General features: G+C 40.7%; 1 protein-coding gene across 1 annotated transcript in view; it reads right to left on the bottom strand.

The window, feature by feature from the left end:
• dock2 (dedicator of cytokinesis 2) overlaps nt 1-21,695 on the bottom strand; it is a 115,450-nt gene that overhangs the window by 9,229 nt on the left and 84,526 nt on the right. Inside the window, exons 27-38 of the mRNA XM_074648823.1 lie at nt 13,148-13,246; nt 12,945-13,039; nt 11,408-11,486; nt 11,170-11,270; nt 10,790-10,848; nt 10,228-10,376; nt 9,868-9,953; nt 9,081-9,237; nt 6,714-6,754; nt 3,089-3,179; nt 2,067-2,177; nt 960-1,049 (exon numbers count right to left, since the gene is read on the bottom strand). Coding sequence (XP_074504924.1) covers nt 960-1,049; nt 2,067-2,177; nt 3,089-3,179; nt 6,714-6,754; nt 9,081-9,237; nt 9,868-9,953; nt 10,228-10,376; nt 10,790-10,848; nt 11,170-11,270; nt 11,408-11,486; nt 12,945-13,039; nt 13,148-13,246 — 1,158 coding nt within the window. The remainder of the gene's footprint in view (nt 1-959; nt 1,050-2,066; nt 2,178-3,088; nt 3,180-6,713; nt 6,755-9,080; nt 9,238-9,867; nt 9,954-10,227; nt 10,377-10,789; nt 10,849-11,169; nt 11,271-11,407; nt 11,487-12,944; nt 13,040-13,147; nt 13,247-21,695) is intronic.

Genomic DNA, 21,695 nt, shown 5'->3' with positions numbered 1-21,695 from the left:
TTTTTACTTACGTCCATTATGTCACATAAGCATGTGACATCACTACATCTAGTTTACGTCAATTACGTAGGTGGCTTACGTAGTTATTTTAACCCCAACTATGACATTTGCCTTAACATAACCACCTAGTTTTTTTGCCTAAACCACCAGTATTATTTTATGACACGCTCCTGTGGGTCATAGAGAGTGGTGCAGGGATGATGTACTTTTGTAGACCAACCAGGAAGGTAGCATCGCACTGGTTCCTTTGACAAAAAGTCAATGGGTTTTTTCCATTGGGTTTTGGATTATTGCAGAAAATAAGCTCTGTGACAAACAAACATTTATGATACTTTTTGTTCAGCAAGATAACCTTCATGAGTGAACACCACTTTTATGATTTCTGAAGAGTGAATGCAATCGCCAGAAGTAGAAAGATAACGTTAGGCTATAAACGAACACCACGTTCACATGAACACGAGTAAACACAACGGGGCTGTAACGGTGGACGAGTCTGCGTGATGACATTTAGTAGTCTCATTTTCTCTTTTTTAAGTCACCGCAAAAGCTTCAAAATTCACGAGTGGCATATTTACTGACGTGTAAATGAAGGACATAATGATATTTTCTTTGAGGTTAAAAAAACTGTAGACAATGTAGAACTTAGACTCTGCAGGACAATTTGTATAAATTCAGTTTTACTGTATAAAGGCAAACGCTATTTGACTAGTGTTCATATTTCATTTATATTAATCACGTATTTAATTTCACAAGGGTCCAGTGCATATCAGGAGCACTGGAAGTGAGCTATGTTACTGCTGCAATCAAATTGCCTCTAAAAAGTCTCTTCTTTTCCTTCAAACACCCCCTTTACACCCAGAACATCTATAAAGGGAATTTAGTGGAGAAGGCTGAGAAATACAGAAAAGAAATATTAGAACATGTGCAGAAGATACAGCATGAAGGTAGTCATGTATTACCAGTCTCTTGCTGAGTAACTCGTAGTCAAAGATCTCATTTTCGTACTGTTCAGCTAGTTCCTTACACAGAGTGATGGCCTCTTCCCACATCTAAACACACACATACACACACACATGAGGAGAAAGAAGAGTCCTTCATTACACCATCAGCTAATAAATCGGCAGCAGCTGTCGTGATGGGAATTCATCTTGTGAAAATCTCTGTTTGCAGGTCTCTAGAGAGTGGAGGGAAATGTCTCTTTCACCGCTACAGAGAACATAAAGCACTCATAGAGAATACAAAAAGAATGTGACACCAAACACACCGCACAGAGACTGCATGATTGCAACACTTTCTCATCCTTAAAAGTATAGACTGAATGTTTGATACAGGAAAAGAACATTTTCCAAAATAAAAGTCTGTGCATTGAATACTGATTTGAAGGGCTTTTGCTCCAAAGTGAATGAAGTTGTTTGACTAGTATTGTGATTTCTTTATTTTTTTTGTGAAAGGAATTCAGAAAGTTATGGTAATTTCCAAAGAAAAGCTAAAATCTTTGGTAACACTTCATTTTACAGGTCTGCAAATTTCATGGTAATTAGGTGATAATTAGCAAATAACCTATTTGAAATTTCTTCGGAATCACTGCCAAATTACTCCAATATTTACCTCAAAATATATAGAAAATTACTTTATTATAAACATTATTTAATAATTATATGCTAAAATAACATAACATATTAATATCATTAAAATAGGGCCCTTAGGCTTGAGAAGCGGCTTTGCTTGATAGATACTTTTCAAATCAGATCATTACTATATGAAGGCGTAGTTAAGAAAGAGGAGCATGTTGTAGTCCAAAATGATGCTTAAACTTAAACTTTTTACTTAAACGTTATTATAATCATCATAACCATACATACAGGTACGTACATGAAATTTGACCTCTGCATTTAACTCATCCTTAGCATTAGGAACAGTGGGCTGCTGTAAAGCGCCCGGGGAGCAACTTGAGGTTTAGTGTCTCATTCAAGGACACTTCGACATGCAGACAGTAGGAACTGGGGATTGAACCGCCGACCAGTCTACCCACTGAGCTACAGCCGCCCTTGTCAAAGTATGCTTACCTTGCCCTTGTCAAAGTAGTCGATGATGGTGTCGTAGAGCGTTTCTTTGAGCTGCCGCTGCGTTAGGGAGCCGTGGGATTCAAACTGGGGGCTGCACGTCTCATCTAACCACTGGAATGGACCACAGGATGGGAGATAAAAAACAAGAAGGACAAAAAGTGAGATACAGTATGCTTTCATTACTGAAACTAAAGAAAAAAGTTACAGTCAGACCAACTTTGTTTAATATTTACGGTCCCATTTATCATAATGCTGAAACAAGAGAGGAGAAGAACTTAAAGCGTAGAGTTTCTTTGCTGTAATAAATCAATATTAGTCATAAGCCGAGTGTGCACAAAAACAAGCACCCCAATGTTCATTTATTATATAAATGAGACAATAGTTAATCTTCCATTACATAAATTACACAGGAATTCATTTAGAAACCCAAACAAAAAGGGCACCAAAAAACTGTCTTATATTATTAGAACTGTTCTATCTGCTTAGGAGAGAAGAGGATTAGAGCATGCTGTGCGCTACAGCCCGCTCTTTCCAATAATGTGAAGCGGGCATGACAGGACTGACACCGGAGATGAATGGAGATTATAAAAAAACGTTATAGAGTTCAACTGCTTTGATGTAATGATACTAGACAGAGAGAGAGAGAGAGAGAGAGAGAGAGAGAGAGAGAGAGGGAGCGGTGCCCTTATTCCTCTGTCCCTCTCTGTGAAGCCTCTAAGTGTCCCATAAAAGAGATGAAGAGACAAAAGAGGTCAAACACACATGAGCTGACACAAAAACCTGTACACACACTGAATCAATCACCATAGTGATGCACCCACAGCGGCCGATGCCGTGTCATAAACTAACCTCGGAGCTTAATCATTTGGAGGCCAGCGACTTAGCAACCATTTATCAGCTAATAAAAAACTGTGTCGTTCGTGGCAGACAGAGAAGTGATTAGACAGAGCAAGACACTAAAACGACAAAATATCTCTCTACATGTGTGTGTGTGTGTGTGTGTGTGTGTGTGTGTGTCCTACCTTGAGCAGGCGAGAGTGGAGCAGCAGAGTGTATGCCGCCTCGGTGTAGTTTTCACCCTCCAGATGAAGGTCCCTCAACTTGTAAAGGTACCTGAGCACACAAACACACGTGTCACAGAGGTCAAATTCATTTAATATGCAACACATACATCACTCCACTAGATGCCACTGTTGGGCAACTTGAAGCAAAATGAAGCATTAATCACTACTGTGTGACTGACTGCCTCACTCAGTCTGTCTCATGCTCACACATTTTCCCTGACATATGTACACAACATAAAAAAGGTCATTTAAGAGCACACACATGCGAACACACAGAAGCACAATTCAACGCATGTCTTTTTAACGGTCTGACAGATGTTTTGTAGCCCAATAATGTTTTATAGGCCCGACAAGGAGGGAAATGGGAACATTAGGCTGCTAGTGAACCGACTTACTCGTTAACAGCTTCCGTCTGTAGTTTTGAGGCTGGACTTTCTTGCTAAGGCATTGATGACAAAGCAAGAAAGCAGTGGCCTCTAGATGCTTTTAAATGAACCTCAGTGTGTGTGTGAGCAGCATGGATGCACTCTCAGGTCAATCGTATTGAAGGGTCTTGCTTTCTATTTATTTAACCTCGTCTCATCTCCTTTCTCTTTCCTCTCACTTTTAACCAACTCATTTTCTGGCTGGAGTCTGCCTGTTCTATTTGTTAGGACAATCCAGTTGCTGTTGATAGCGTGAATGAGTCCTTCCCCAAGTCAATCTGCACCTCCATCTACTTACTGAGCCTGTTCGCTCGACTCAATGCGCAACCTCTAGGGTCTGAGAAGTGAAGCCAATGCTGAAGTGCCTTAAACTGCATTATTTCTAATAGCCAGCAAGGTGTCGACTCCTCTGGTTGCAAAAAGAAGTCTGATTATATAGAAGTCTATGAGAAAATGTGCCTACTTCTCACTTGATTTATTACCTCAGTAAACATTGTAAACATGAGTTTATGGTCTCAATCACTAGTTTCAAGTCTTCTTCAATAAAGCATGATGTTCATTTAGTAAATTATGGTCCCATTTAGAGTCAAATAGACCATAAAGCAGGGGATGCTTCGGGCGTGGCTACCTTGTGATAGACAGGTCGCTACCACGACGGTCTGTTTTCGTCTTACAACTTTAACCCTTTCACTGTGTGTTTTCTGTTCATGAAAGTTAATAGTAACATTTTGGTCGCCTAAAAATGTCTTATTCAGCATTTGCTTGAACTTAGTTCCACCCTCTGTGTCACTTTTGGTTGCAAAAAGCAAGGAAAAAGACAAGATTTGGCGACGGCCAAAATGCCGAACTCAAGGTTTCAAAACGGCAGTCCACAAAACCAATGGGTGACGTCACAGTGACTACGTCTACTTCCTATATACAGTTATGGTTTGACTAACTCACTGTTGTCTATTTGTCACCTTCGCTCTTCTTCCTTCCTGTTCTCTTTCATCCAAGTCACATTGGCAAAAGGCAGCTTTTCCCTCTTCTATACCTTTTTTTAACCTTTTTTCTTTCTTTTTTTAAACCTTTATTACCTGTATGTACATTTGTCATATACATACAGATACATGAAATTTGACCTCTGCATTTAACTCATCCTAAGTAATTTTTTTTAGGAGCAGTGGGCTGCTGATAAAGCGCCTGAGGAGCAACTAGGGGTTTAGTGTCTCATTCAAGGACACTCGACATGCAGACTGTAGGAGTACCGGAGAACCACCAACCTTGTGGTTAAAGGACGACCTGCTCTACCCACTGAGCTGCAGTCGCTCCTGGGTGTTAGGAAACCGATTATACAGGAAAATGAAGTTTGTAGTGTTGTAGAATTCATCTTTTCATTTTAGATTAATCTAATGTTGCCCTCGAATTAATAAAGTAAAATGAAGGTTAAGTCATTACTGATTGGAAACATTGGCAAAGGTGGGCTTCGTTCCTGGTGTATACTGTAATCCATAACTGTATAAAAAACTACAGACTTTTACTCTCTTTAGGCATGACATAAGCTATCACCAAAATCCACACCAAAGTTATAATAGTTTTGAATTTTCAATTAGCTTTTCTTTTAGTTTTGACTTTGACATTTCATTTTAGTTTAGTTTTAGTTACTTTACAGAGTTTAGTTTTACAGTAGTTTGTTTTTTGTTGATGGATGTTCATGCTTTCTCCTTTTTTCAGTTGTGTAACTGTATTATAGCTAAAAAAAAAAAACTAAAACTGAAGTGAATTCACATTTATTTTTATTCTATTTTGATTCATTTTTATGTTTCAGTTTTACGACAATATTTTTTTCTGCGAGGTGGTTCGGGCATCTAGTAAGGATGCCCCCTGGACGCCACCCTAGGGAGGTGTTCCAGGCAGGGCCAGCTGGGAGGAGGCCACGGGGAAGACCAAGGACTAGGTAGAGAGATTATATCTCCACACTGGCCTGGGAACGCCTCGGGATCCCTCAGTCAGAGCTGGTTAATGTGGCCCGGGAAAGGGAAATTTGGGGTCCCCTGCTAATAATAAACTTGTTGCACACTACATCTAAATTTTAGGAAGGTTTTGAGTACAATGTGTTTGTATTAGGCCTGGAACTATTAATACTTTATGTGTATTTGTGTATGAGGTGGCGGGGGGAGGATGTAAAAAGGGGTCAAATGTATGATGTGTGATGTTTCTCTTCTATACCTTTCTCAATAAAATAAATAAAAAATGACAAAATGACTGGGGGTATATTAAAAAAATTCACTATACATACCAAAAACGCTTAATTCTTTTGTTTGCTACAATATAATACACAGAGGCAATGGAGATGGTACTCAGGGCTACAAAAAAAAAGTTCTTGTAGGTGCAAAATAGTAAAAAAGATGAATTTTGTATACCAACCGCAAAAGACAGTGTACTATTTAGTACATACAGTACAGCATATAATTAACAGTAGAGGGACTAATCAGTACTCATGTTAGTATAAGTATCATTTTCAATATGAATGTAAGCAATTAAGATGCAATTTAATGGTGCGTAATTCACACGCTGGGCCAGAACATAATTAGTTTGAGGTTTTATTATCCATGCACATAGGAATATAGCTAGAACTGTGTAAGGCAACATCCCGGCTTATTATACAACACATACGTCATGCTTTAATGTATAATTCCATTAAACTCTGTTTGTCTGCTAACGTTAACTAGCGAGCTGGTCAAATGTTAACCGCATTCTCCACAGGATGGACGAAGGCAGCTGATCAACCACAGGGTTGAGCTGACATTCACACAAACAGATAACTAATTATATCCATAAGCCATCGCCAGAAATGCACCGTGGGACCTGACAGGATCTGTATTCCCTCTCTCTCTCTCTCTCTCTCTCTCCTGCCGTCATCCTGCCTTCCTCCCTCTCTCCACCTCTCGCCAATCAGTTCTCTCTTTCTCTGTGCTCGCCCTCCAGTCAGACTAGGAGCTGATCCTGTGGATTCTGACATTAATTCAGCGGGACTCATATAATCCCTTGTCAGATTATGGAGTCACACACACGCACGTACGTACACATAGACACATTAAGACACACACACGCATGCATTTACAACACACAAATGCACCACTTAAATGTATTTTATGTCAAATGCCGCACATAAATACCTGATATACATCCCTTCACGATTGATGTCCTTGTAAAAGTTCTGCGAAATCAAAAAGGAGAAGTCGGGTTAGTGTCAAAGTGTGTGTGTGTGTATGTGTGTGTGTGTGTGTGTGACAGAGAGAGATTTTTAAAATCATTCTGAAGCGCTACACTGATTATAAGTTTGTCGTTTTGTATTTGTGTGAAACAGTGTTTGTCTGAATGGCTGTGTGTGTGTGTGCGTTATGTGTATGTGTTATGCTGTATATTTGTGATTGCCTGTGTGTGTTACTGTGTGGGAGTGTGTGTGCATCCGCATTTGTTAGCTAAGCAGCACAAACTCCCAGTTTAATGAAGTTTAATGACGTCCACAGAGGACAGAGAAGTGGAACGAACTGATGTAACCCCACCTCCCATCACCAGCACGAGCCAGCAGACACCACATTACTGTGAAATGCACTGTGAAGCTAATGCATACGTTATGCATATTTATATCTACTTGCTTTATTTTTTGCAAAGGTCAGACACATCATTGTTTGCATCAATGCTTTTTAACTTCACTAGCCAATTTCCTCCATCTACATGAAGGTCAAGATGTTTTTACTCTCAGCAGTCGCCTTTGACACATCTTCAAGTTATCACCGTCTATGCATCTTTCCTAACCGACAACATAGCAGGTGGCAGCTATTTAAAAATCGGTATATATTGTATATCTTATACGGAGAAAGTGTAACCTGTAATACCAACATGCTTTTGTCAGCAGCTGACAGTGTCCCTGGAAAGACATAGTTGTTCTGGGAAGCCTTTAGCTCGAGGTTAGCAGGGGTTATTTCAGCCTGAGCGGTGAGTGTATGTTTGTAAAAGTGTATTTACGTTAGGAGAGTGCACTGGTGCCTGCAGAAGGAATTTTTTAGCTGGCCAAACAAGTGAAAGAGAATAGCTAATGGGCAGCTGCCACAGGCTACAAGCTAAACATGTCTGTCATGTGCCAACAGCCTTGAGTCCTCATGGGAAAACAACACATTAGATACCAACACAGACACAACCATTCATCATTAACTGATCCTCCCAAACGTCAGCGTCTCAGAACTGTCTTCAAAATGAAAAATCGTAGGAATCCAAATAAAAAAACTGTAGATTTAAAAGAAGGAAAACGGATTATGGGGGAGGACTCAGATGATTTAATCTGCTGGTGGGTAGGTGGGATCCGTTACTAAACTTGAGTATACCGTGGGGGAGAATCTGATGAGGAGATCACATGAGAGAAAAGATGTGGAGCAGACAGGAGCTGATGCAACCCTCTGCAAAGACAGTCAGGGACCAGACACAGAGATGAATCTTTTTCTTTAGATCAATCCGCGCACAAATCAAAAGGGGAAAAGGGAAACAAAGACCTTGGCATGAAAGACGAGACATAAAATCAGTGATGCATAATGAACTCTTCAGTCAGTGTGGCTCTTTGGGTTGAGATTATTGACCGAGTCTCTTTTATATTAGTCTTTCAATTAATAATGGGGTTTATTGATGTGTGTGTGTGTGTGTGTGTGTGTGTGTGTGTGTCTGAGATCAGCACCTTTGCTGTGTGGTTCAGTACTGCAGCTCCAAAGTACAGTACATGAATCACAAGTTTAGTGTCAATAAATGAAAATCCATGGTGACGCATGCCTGATTCACAACATATGGGAGATTTTGAAAGATTCGCAGAGCATCAATGAAACATGAAGAAAACAAAAAGTGATGAAAGTATTATGGAGGAAAGGCAGACAGCAATATGGTGAAATTCAAGCACCCAACTTCCCACTGAGTCCTGTTGGTTACTGCCCTTTAAGAAAGCCCATTTGAACATCTTTGTTGTCAACGTATTCTTATACAACGGCTCGTATGATATCTTACGAAAATGTTATTCCTCCTTTTTCGTTCATTTTCCAACGAATATCCAGCAACACGTGTCAGTTTCCCGCTTGTACATCTATACTTCTTTTCAAAATAAACTTCCGTCTTCAATGCAAACAACTTCCTTAGGTCTAGGCACCAAAACTACTTAGTTAGGTTTAGGAAAAGGTCGTGGTTTGGCTTCAAATAATTCAGGAAGTGGCGCTACTTCAGTATGTAAGTTATGTGACAAATCAATGTTGACTTCTGTTTTCACACAGGAAACGAACACCGGTCTGCTGGGCAGACCCATCCACCCTGACCTTTATACAGTATTTCCTGGTTCACGATTACGTGAATTACACACAAATTGATTTTGTGGGATATATACAAATCACAGTGCATTACTTTTCATAGGTATAGCTACGAACAATGGATGAGACCAGTTTGTGGTTGTGGAGGAAGAATTTGTAAAGCTTTAAGGTATGCTGTGTTTCAGAGAGGGTGGGACTTACCAGGAGGTTGACAGTGCAGCTCATGCGGTTGTTGCGGCTGTCGTCGCTCATCACGGTGCGGTAGTCAAGGAGACGGATGAGGAGTCCCTTCACCAGGGCGACAAAGTGCTGCACCTGTGGCCTCAGCGTGGCTTTCTCTGCAGCACAGTCCAGCAGGCTGGCAGACAGCAAGCATCCACATTAAGTTAATCAACAGAGGAGTTGCTCCATCAACTCTCTGAAGTCATTTTTTGGTACAATAGCAAAACCAGGCCAGTCAAGATTTGAACCATATTGTATCATGCTATACCATATTATAGCAGTACTATCACTTTAATTGTTATGTGCTTTTATATTAGAACTGCAACAATTAATCAATTAGTTGTCAACTATAAAATAATATAATATTCTTCTATAAATAATCGGCAACGATTTTGATAATCGATTAATTAGTTTGAGTCATTTTTTAAGAAAAAAAGGTCAAAATTCTCTGATTCCAGCTTCTTAAATGTGAATGTTTCGTTACTCCTCTATGACAGTAACCTGAATATGTTTGAGTTGTGGACAAAGCAAGACATTTGAGGATGTTATCTTGAGCTTTGGGAAACACTGATTGACATTTTTCACCATTTTATCACATTTTATAGACCAAACAACTAATCGATTAATCGAGAAAATAATCAACAGATAAATCGACAATGAAAATAATCGTTAGTTTCAGCCCTTGTACATAGACAGTAGGAAGTATAACTTGTCAAGCATTAGTGGCTGCTGTTATTGTGGTTTCTATTCTAATACTCAGGCCTACATGGTCTCCAGTAGTTGCATGTATCGCTCGTCTCCTCCTCCACCCTCCACCTCATGGTCCAACTTCAGAATGATCTCATCCTCAAACTACACAAGAAAAGAACAGATAGAGAGAGAGATAAAGCAAAGAGGGAGACATAAAGGAGAAAAACAAATGAGAGGAGGAGTAGAAGAAGAAATCAATTATGCAAGCATAATTAAGGTGTCTCTTTTACTTTCATGCAGTGCCACAGGAAATCGATGTGTGTGCACGACGTGCGCGTGCCAGTGTTTCTTTGTGTATTTTGTGCGTGCGAAAGTAAAGTTAGCTTTTATATCTTCATATGTTTTGTGTGAACATACTGTACGTGTGCGTTTCTACCTTCTGGAAGTTTCCAGAGTGTGCGTTTTCACAGGTGATCATGTCGAAGAAGATGGGGATGGTGGCCTTCCTCAGCTCTTCTTCTGGGATCAAAGTCATCTCCAGGATGGGACCCACCATGCCGGGGATGAAACAGATCTTATGGCTGCCTGAAAGACACACACACATGTAATGAAAAAGGCAAGTTAATACCATATTTGACCAACTGTTCCAACTTTAGTCCTCAGGAAGGCTCCACAGGTCTTTGTCAACCTACACATCCTAATTCAAGAGCAGCGCAATAAAGATTTGAACTCTGATCCCTATCTCCAGAATATAACTCTGTACTTGCAGCTTTGTCTGACTACCAAGGAACATTGTGAATTATATTTATAGAGTCATATGACATATTGATGCCTGTCTATGTGAAACGGTGCTGACATTGTGAACCCTTATTACCATGCTGTACCGAAAACAAATACCACTGGTTGTGTTTTGCACCCACCTACACAGGTATGTCTTGACATGAGGGTAAACACATGTTTGCATACCCAGAAGCAGCATACAAACTAGATTTTCTTACCCAGTTTGTACCAGATGTCGCGTATAGCAAAGCCAATGAAACTTCTCATATCTCCGTATCTGCAATTAAGAGAGAAAAAAACACACATAAACAGAGACAGAAAGAGAAATCAGCCCATTAGTTTAGAGGCCATGTCTTGATCAATACTGTTATTTTCACCCTCCGAAACCTAACAGCCCTGTGGGAAAGATAATGTTGTGCTAATCTGCCCCAACATGAACTAAATTGAATCTATCTACAGGCATCACACGGTTTTATTAGGCAGTGGGAGTGTAGACAGTAAATGTAGACTCCGAAATAGATCACAAATCACTGAGTGTTTCATTAGAGGAGAGAGAGTAGGTGTGGTAAATAAAGAAATTATATGGCCCATCTCTCACTTGGCCAGAATCTTGTTCCTCTTGGTTGGCGAGAAGTGCTGAAGCTGCAGAGACTCCTGGGTAATAAACGCCACCGCCAAGTGGAAGTAGTTATTCCACAACTAGACGTAGAGGAAGAGCGAGGAAGATGAGGGATGTAGAGAGGGACAATAGAGATCTATGTTAAAAGCAGTACAGGCAAAAAAAGGCGCCGTCCAATATGAGTCAAATCTTGTAAAATACACACAAACACACTCACCTGCACTTCAAAGTCGTCGTTATTGAGGAACTTTTGGTTCATTGTGTCTGCGTAGGTATTGATGGCTCTCAGGAACACTCTGATGGACAGAAACGCACACGTTGATGGTACACACACAAAGATAGTATACCAATAAAGTAGAGTTGTGGAAATCAATCCTACAAAAAGAACTTCCTCATGCAGCAGTTCGATTGTTGATGAATGATTCATAAATAGAAAACAACCTTAAAAGGTGCTCAACATGAAATACAGAGCATACTGTATGTATTAGTGTTGTCACAATACTGGAATTTCTAACTTTGATACAATACCTTGAAAAGTATTGATATTTAATACCATTTTCGATACCTCGGGGAAATATTGGCGCAGCATTGAGGGCATAACATTTTAGATTTTTATTAAAAGATAAATAGCGGTGTGTGTGTGCCAATTCACTGTCAGAAAGAGAGAGCAGAAAGCCCAGCTGGTATCAGTGTATTGATACTTCAGAAAATGAGTATTGAAACCGTTTCTAATTTTCAGTATCAATATGTCGGGGTCGGGGCGGCGTTGTCGACTGTAACCGCCGTATGAGCGCAGTGCAGAGCGGCGGCTGTGAGCTAGCCAGTGGGGCATGCTCACATGCACTAAAAGGCACGCACTAGGTCAATAAAGCACAGAAAAGCTTGGATTACAACACACACAGAGGGAGAGCGACTTCCTTCTCTGCTCAGGTAGACATTAGTCCTCTATATCTTTACATAGCTGTTTGCTGCTATATGAATACTCTGAATGTCGTGAAGAGCATCTTTAAGAAAAAAAAACATGTCTAAGAATAAACAGATGAGAATCTATCAATGATCACAAATCCAACTTATTTGTTGTTTATCAAAGAATTGCAGCGTTGACAGCTGCTCTAGCCCACAGCTTTAAGCTGCTATTTCAGACAGGACTGTAATATTTCTTCCGATTCAAAGCTTCTGTCACAATGATAGATCATGATAGCAGCGTCTCACAGCGTGCAGGTGTATCAGTGACTTGGGACTTTATGCATTTCTAAAGTTAAGTCTTTCTGCCCCAACACTATCTATCTATCATCATTATTTACAGTCCTCTGACATTCTCACTCCCTGCCCTTTTCTTTTCTCTCTCTATCTACCTGCACATCTCGTCCCTATAACCCCAGCCTGCAGACTCCTTATCAGCCTGTCTACTAAGCTACCTCACTCTCACTTTTACCTATTCGTCTTTTTCTCTTCCTCTGACACAGCTGTAGCCTCCCCTCTAGCTTACATCACAAAAAATAAATACCCCATAGCAGCTCACACACACAAACACATTTGTCACATCAGCACTTTTTCATCATCGCAGCCCTGATCCCCAGCTTTACTATCACCAACTTATCCCTGTGTGGGTTTGTGTGAATGCACAAGTCACTGTGGATGTCAACAATCTTTTATAATTCCCACACACCAAGCCTCAATGTCCCAATAGCGGCTCGTACTGGGGCAGTTGTGGCCTATTGAGACCTGGAACAAGTGTGTATTGCTTGTAGTACCTGTTCTGTACCATGATCATGGCCATCCAGTCAGAGGGATACACGTGTTTCCCAATCATGTCCTTGAAAAGTAGGAAGGACTCCATCAGGAAGTCCTGCAGTGAAATGGACAAGAGAAGAAGTATGTGTGCACAGTTGGAGAGTATTTTTTACCATCAGTGCGTATTTGACAGACATCTGCATGTGTGTGTTAGTGTACTTACCACTAGATCAGAGGATCCAGCGAAGGTTTCTATGTATGTAGCATAGTGAGGATCTTTCATCTGACTGAGGATAGCTGTCATGCAGGCGACCACCTTGGACTACAGATGTAAAATGGGTGTGAGAGAGAGAGAGAGAAAGAGACGCACCATTACTTTTCGGGCACTGTGCAGCTGCTCTTACACTGAGTGCTATACATCTAAAGCCAAAGACATTTAAATCTCTTAAGGTTATTGATTGCTGCACCACGTCTGCGGCTGCCTGAAGTGAACCTCTTCTGCCACTTGCTAATTAGAGACACAATCTATGCTAACGTCCAAACAGCATCAACATCATCGCACGCTACCGACAACAGGACCTGGAACAAAAGGGCAGCACTCTGAGCAAGACACCGTGATGTTATTTTTAAAGATGCTGCGTGCAGGAAAAAGTCGTTACCACTGTGTTATTCACAAATTGCCATAATTACTATAAACAAACATAACCATTGCCAGGAAGACTGGCAGCCTCTCCAGTTTCTACATTGTATTTTATGGTTTAAATTGTGGCCCTCTGCCACGAGGTAAGATTTTAGCAATATATTCTGGATTGCTATATAGCACAAATATAAAAATAAACAACTCAAATTAAAGCTTTCAGAGTTCCTCGTAACAGCTGATGGTGAAAAGTGCAAATAGCATAAGAAAAAAAATCACTTTTAGCATGTTATTTGATTTAGTTTCTGTGAAGAGGACAACTTTACGATCGCAATACCATGAACACCAAGGGGGGTGGTAATTTTGACAATCACTGAGGTCCCTTTCATAGAATGCGAAAAGCAAAATGTGGATCATTTACACAGTGTGATATTATGGCATGGTAAAAACATTATCATATTATATAAAATCCACATCAAAACAAAACATATAAAGCTGCTGATTTCACAAAATCTACTCTCACTTTGGTGGCAAATGACTCATTTACATACTGCAGTTTTTTTTAGTGTTTTTAATGAGGTATTAACTCCTCAGTACGTGCACTTAACTCTGAATATGGCCCAAGGTAAGTACACAAAAACAAACACAGAGAGAGGACGGTAATAGGAAGAATTAGCTCTAGAAGATGAAAGTGAAGGGGAGTCAACACACAGAAGAAAGGAGGCAGAAGGAGCGAGCATCGCTGTGAAAGTAAGACAGACATGAGAGATGAGAATATAGGCCCAGAAAAAAGTAGTTTTGAAGTTTAAAGTGTGTGTGAAATACTTATGCTGAGAAAAAAAAACCTTGAGCTGGATTAAAGCACAAAATTCATGGGAAATTTAGCGCAAACCTTTCCACAACCAGAGGCTGGGAGGAGGACGACACAGAGAGGGGCGGCAGGCAAGATGGGAGAAGAAAATAGAGAAGAAAATGGACAAAGACTCAACTGCACTGACCAGAACAGAAACAACAAATGGCATATATTACAGACATACATTACTATTTCTTAGAATGCTAAAGTAATGATTGGTTAGTCAAGCTAAACTCTGGTCATTTACCATCAGCCCCTTCCACCTCCCTTATTTTCTTAATCATCTCTCACTGTGAACTTTCCTGCCCTTTGTATTTTCTGTCCAGCCAATAAAATTATCAATTGACAACCTGAAATGAAACATAGAAAGATAAGGTTGAAAGTGTTTCGCTGAAAATAGAGAAAATGAACGGAAAATTTAAAATGAAAAATGATCTGCAAAACATAAAGTAGCACTTTTACTTTTATTATTCAAACGTTCCACTTTTCTTTTCCATCTGCCATCTTTATTTGAGCCATCTGTTAACACGCCGGCATGACACCATAGACTGTATATAAGAAGTGGACGTAGTCTCCATGACATCACCCATTGGTTTTTGGACTGCTGTTTTGAAGCCACAAGTTCAGCGTTTTTATCCGTCGCCATCTCGGTCTTTTGCAACCAGAAGTGACACGAGAGGGTGGAGCTAAGTACAACCGAACGCTGATTAAGACATTTTTAGGCGATCAAAAAAGTTAGAATTAACTTTCATGAACTGAAAACACACTGTGAAAGCTCACACCAATGAGAGCTGGCACAGGGTGAGCCTGAAAGGGATCGGGGCGCCTCATGGACACCAGGAGGAGTTAATGTCCAGTGTGGAGCAGGGTGTCTTATTAATTTATACCCTAGTTACAGTCACTGTCCATTAGTTTTGTTCTACTTTTACACTAATGTTTTCGGATCCTCCCCTCTGCCGTGCTTAATTGCTGGAATGAGCCCCTTTCAGAAACATGGCAGATGTGCAGGTATTTGTGTTTCATCTGAGCAGCCAGGGTTTGGGGGAAATTATCCTCCAGAGTTGTTGGCACGATGGGAAACACGAGACAGAGATGAAGGATGATGGATGGCTAATTGAAGATGTAAGATGAACGGCATCTCATGTGGAGACAGCTTTCTTGTGTGTGTGTGTGTTTACCTGCATTCTAATAAGAACTTTTTCAGTCGTGTATGCAAACAAAATTTCAATGTGTGCAGTTTTGGAGCAAATATAAAGGCAAGTGTTTTCAGTTGATGTCTTACTAGGGAAGAGAACTGTATGTTCTTGGATGTGAGTGTGTGACCACCTCCATCCTCCACTCAACTTTCCTGCTGCAGTGCAGCGACACCAGAGACCCTGTCAGCACAGTTTCTTCTTTAATCTCTCTCTTCCTCTCTTTCCTCTGGGAGATCAATATAGTGTGACACTAGGGTAAGTACTGAAAGTTACAGTTATTAAAATGAGGGAACACGGTTTAGTTGTCTTTAAATAGTAGGAGTGTCTCGATTCTCCAAATCCACGATTCAATTTGACTTTAGATTTAAACATGAAATTGTTAAACTATGGAGTCTTGATTCATAGAAATCAACAGATCATTGGTTTTATGCCCTGACAACTGTCATTTACACTTTCAAATTCTTCTTTAAAAAGAGCGGCTATGAAGTGTGATGTTTTTTGGGAATGTACAACACTAAGGCCATGTGGTCAAATTTAAATAATTTATTTAATATGTAATAACAATAACTTATCTAACCAGTTGATACTATTGGTCAATTGGGGAACAAGCCATTAAACAACAAAAAGAATATCGACTAAATGGCAGGAGTGTACTTTACAACAACAGCTAGAGTTTCTCAGAGTTTACGAGCCACACCTGAATGCACCGCAATGTCCCTATTGGCGCCTACATGCTTTACACTACGGCAAGCATAAACCCTGCTTTACCGTGCGAAACAATGTAGACACACAATTGATTTTAAGTGGAGATAGATGGATGGATAGAGCGCGACCACGGCTGAAATCGACACACAGTTCCTTGAGCGCTGTTTTTCTTTGGTTGCTGCGGTCTCTAAATCTTCTACAGCCTACAAACTGTAGTTTTTCTGTCAACGACATGTTGGTTTACTTAACTCTAACTGTTGTTTCTCCATCATCTCCAACTCTGGCAGTGGCCATGTTGTCTCAAAGTGCAGCTGCAGACTACCGGTAAGATACGCTGTGTCGTCTTTGAAGTGTTTTTTTCCTTCGCACGCAGGCAAGTAGGTGGGGGCGGAGAGAAAAAAAAATACTGGGAGAATCGCCGAACCTGATTTTAATTTGATCGATTTCTGATTTAGAATCGAAACTGTGACACCCCTATTAAATAGTGTATCTCTTTCCTAGAGTCACTAAAGTCCTGTCTTTGAAAGTAAAACGCAACATGGAGAAATCCTGTTATTGACAGGTTTCCTAACATGATAGCAAGCGTTTCAATGATGTAATTATACTACAGTAAATGGATAGAAACGCTAACTTCTCCCTCTCCATCTCACCCGCTCTCTCTTCCTTCTTTGCCTCCCTAGTGTGTAGTGGTTGATCAATAATAGGATTAAGCACACATACTCACACACTCACCAAAACTACTCTACAGTTCAGTACTTTCTGCTTCCATGTTCACTGTTTGTGTGTGCCTGTGTGTGTGTGTTTGTGTAAGCCACGTGTCGTATTGCCCTACTTCTGTGTAATTGGTCTTCTCTGAGGACTTATGCTCTCAATCTCCTTTAACGCCATCTAAAAACAAACACAAATGCTCAAAGGGCCAAATATCTGACCATCGACTGGTTTGCGTTCTCACACATGAATGTGTTTCATCAACACATCACATATGAGAAGCATATGAGCTGTGTGTATATTAATAAGACTACTGACAACTGTGTGACTGACAGACAGACAGAGAGAGAGAGAGAGCTTAGGGCTTGTTGAGGCGAAGGCCTTACGCAACAGTGAAGAGATTACTGACAAAACAGGACACAGATGCTGGCGAGGTCTGGGATTTCTCTCCCTTCCTCCTCCTCCTCCTCTCTCCTTCACTTTCCCTCATTTATTTATCCATTTTCTCACTCTGGACTCATTCATTAATAATGTATTAACAGCTGTAATTTCAGAGTTGCGTCAAACTGACAGTTACCTGAAAATGCACCTGCATGACTAGAAATAAATCTGATGTAAGCCTTGCTAGGAGCCACTCGAAGCTGCAATGTTCTCATTATGCTCCGCAGTGCAAAAGTGTCGAACTAAACAACTACTAAACGACCTCACCTGGGCTTTACAGGCTGTAAAAGCTGGCCCACGGGCTCACTCTGTCTCTCCCTTCCTACAGCTGACATCCACCCTGCATCACCTTCTTTTGCCCCGTCAGCGCCTCCACAGCACACATACCACCACACATCTATGCACTGCTGATATCGCTGATTTACTCACCCCATTTGTTCATTTGCGTTAACTTTAGTTTTTATAAATTGTTTAAGTAAATCTCTTGCGTGGACTCCCTCTTTGTCACATTCCCTGAGTCAGTTTGTGATGATACATCACATTGTTATTGTATTTAAACACTCCATTACTCCAGTGTAAAGCCCCTATTCCAGCAACAAAATCTCCACTGTCAAACTGTCACGGCACTCCAACGAACATGGTGATAAAACCACTGAAATGTTTGTGACATGCTACAACATAGTGTAACAGTATTACAAATACAGAAAAAACATAAAGTCAGATATATAACACAGCAATATCTACCTGAAGTTTGCTAACTTTCATTCTTTTTTATTTAACCTTTGTTTAACCAGATAAAATCCAATGAGAAACTAGAATTACTACCTACACCAACCAGTTAAATTGCAGTTTACTTCATCATTTTATCATCAGACGTGTGAGAAATTGTCATAATTAGCACATGAATTCTTGAGTTATGACCAAAACCATCTTTTGTGAGGTCACGGTGACCTTGACCTTTGCCCACGAAATTCTAATCAATTCTAATCAATCAATTCTAATGTGCCACATTTGACGAAATTACCTCAGGGAGTTTCTGAGATATCACATTCATGAGAATGGATCGATTGGACGGACAATCTGACAACATTATCCAACCATGGCTGTCGCCAGCCCGGAGGCATAAAAATGTATTTTGCGATGGTGATCTCGCCGAGAAAGCAGCAAAGTTAAATGCATGTCAATTTCATACATACAATAAAACAACTAGAATTACCGCCTTGTGGTTGTATGCCTCTGACAACCAGTGAAGTTGCAGTTTACATTCATGTCTGTCCAAAATGTCATCACTTCATCATTATATCCGATTAGACATTTGTGTAAAATTGTCATAATTAGCATATACATATTTGAGTTATGGCCAAAATCGTGTTTTGTGAGGTCACACTGACCTTGACATTTGACCACCAAAATGTAATCAATTCATCCTTGAGTCCAAGTGGACGTTTGTGCCAAATTTGAAGAAATTCCCTCCAGGCATTTGTGATTAAAACTTCTGATAACTTCTGCCCCGATAAGCAGCAGGTCAAAGTAATACTGTAGCAGCAAATGCCCTGAGTGTACTGAATACAGCACGACTCGTGCATTTCATTACTTCTACAATTATGTTTTTGTTTCCGAAAGAAAGTTTGTGCTATTTCTTCTTTCAAATGTTACGTAAACTCACTTTATGTGACCGAGTTTGAATCCTGTGTTCAAAGTTCATTATCCCCGAGAGATGCCCGGTGGGATAAACAGCGAAATGTGATTGATGCAATTAAATATAATTAACGTGTCATTCATTTGAAATTAAGACGGAGCGCTAAAACATTAACTCTGACAACCCTAATTTAAATACTTAAAGCGCTAGGGTTTCATCTATTAGAGGGACACAAGGAATTGTTTCTGGCATGTTAGTCAATAGTGTGGAACAGCAGAGCAATAATCCACCAGGTATACATGGGGGATTTTGCCATTGTTCTCTATTAAATTGCCATTATCTAAGACATTTAGCCTATTTTGAAGACTAGCAGCTAGGCAGAAATTCACACGGTAAAATACTAGACTACAAACACAAAAACATGAATGAATGAGTTTCTATTTAAAGCTCAGGGGGACATGATAGCAACCATCCATTCAAATCATTTCATATCGGGTTCATTGATGCTTTTCACAGCACATCATTTAGGTCTGTACTCTCCACACCACCATTTCCTTTTTTTCTTTTCCCTCCTCTGTTCATCCTTTTATGGTGTCCCCCCGGGTGGCAAGTAATTTTGCTCCTCTCAACTGCGATTTTTCATAATTTTTTTTTAGAAATAGAACATCTAAAAAACGCAGTCTCACTGGAAGCCTGCAGTTCTCTCACTGCACCCTCACAAACACATGCTCATCTCTGACCTCCCCTCTATTACATGTGCCTATTACACACACACTTTTTTTCCCAGACACCTGGGTGCTGAGCTGGGAGGTAGAGAGGGGGTTTGAAAGAGAGAGATGGATTGTTGCGGAGGTGTAATTAGAGTTGTTGTGTGTGTCAGGGTGATGTGGCTGTGTGTTTGTCTGAGGCAGAGAAAGAGAAAGGGGTACCGAGGGTGTCTATGTGTGTGCAATGGGTGTTTGCGTTCCAGTGTGTTTGTGAACATGTACGTGTGTTCAGAAAACAGATCAATGCGTCCTCAGACTCCCATCTCCCGGTCAAGTGCAAAGAGATCAGTTTGATCAGTTGATACAAATAAGGAAGGGATGGCAAAGAGAGGGAGAGAGGGCAAGGGGGAAGGAATAACAAGAGAAGAGAAACTTAGTCTTCAGCTCACACCCTGTACCCTTTCTCTTCCTCCTCCCCAACAATGAGATGCTTCTCTTCTCATCCTCCACTCCAAAATCAAATTACTGAGACATCAGAGCTTCAGCACGCTAACTCTCTCATGCTTTGTCAATCCTGAATGTTTTTGTTCACACGTGTATCATATTTGAAGGCCCCATGTGTTGCAATTCACCCTCACTGCTTATGTAATGCACACACACACACACACACACACACACCTTTGCTTGCCTCATCAGAGGTCAATATAAAACGCAACGCAAGGTGAGTCAACCACTTTGCAGTGGCGCATACATCACCAGTCATTTTAAGGTGAGGCAGGGGTCAGGAGGGACGTTTACGTGGACGCTGCATCAAGGGACCGCTCGGGGGGAACACACACACACACACACACACACAGAATAATTCACTGTCCGTACGCACAAAAACACGTTGCTGACAGTCATTACTCAAAACACAGTTACATAAGCCCTTGTGCACAAAAGAAACAGTTTTACCATATTCGTAAGAACGTCTGCTTCATTAGTGTACATCTATTTCACTCTAGCTAACAACCTTACTTTAATCAACTAAACCTACTCTGATTTCTAGCTTTAAACTCTTAAACTTGCCTGTAAACGATGTAAGAAATATTCTCGTCTTCCCTGATGCATGACGAATGAGGAAATTAATTTGCAAAAGTCCTGCCGAGCACAAAAAAAACAAAGCACTCATAATTAAGCATAATTAGAACCTGACCTCACATGGCGTTTAATCTCACTTTCTATTCAATTCATCTCGTTTTGTGTCTGGTTTGCCTCGAGAAAAAAAAAGCAGCAGCATCCTCAGCTGGTATGAATATAGGAGAGCAGAGGAAGAAAGAGAATGAGACAGAAGGAATGAGAGGGTGGGGAGGTGGGACAGTCAAACCGGGAGGATGAAGATAAAAGAAGAGGGAAAGAATGGTGTGAGGAGGCTAAAAGTGGGGCAAAGAAGAGGGAGGACAGCGACGAGAGAGCTCAAAGGGGAGAGTGAGGTGAAGCTACCAGGGAGGGAAAGCGACAGACCAAGACAGAGAGAGAGAGAGAGAGAGAGAGAGAGGCAACGCGTTCAAGCAAAGATATAAATAAAGTGATAGAAGCAAGAGTGTGTGTTTCTGTGTGTGTGAGCGTGCGTGTGTTTGTTTGTGTCCTGGCTCGCCTCCCGGGAGCAGACACTTCTGTCCTGCCAAAGTTTCACTGGGTCTACCACCATGCCAGGGTCAATGCAGACACACACACACACACACACACACAAACCAGGGCACGGCATGGGATTAGCCACCAGTAGAGAGACAGAACTGGGGAAATAGACAGAGAGAGAGTGAGAGATGATTGAAGGTGAAGGAACTAATAACATAGTGACGGTATTTGAGAAGCAGGTGAGCGCTAAAGAGAACGGGTGAGAGAG

Source organism: Sebastes fasciatus, chromosome 10 (genome assembly GCF_043250625.1).
Source record: "Sebastes fasciatus isolate fSebFas1 chromosome 10, fSebFas1.pri, whole genome shotgun sequence".
NCBI classification, from domain to species: Eukaryota; Metazoa; Chordata; class Actinopteri; order Perciformes; family Sebastidae; genus Sebastes; species Sebastes fasciatus.
Note: the sequence above shows the minus strand (reverse complement) of the source record. Positions and strands in the feature narration are given on the sequence as shown.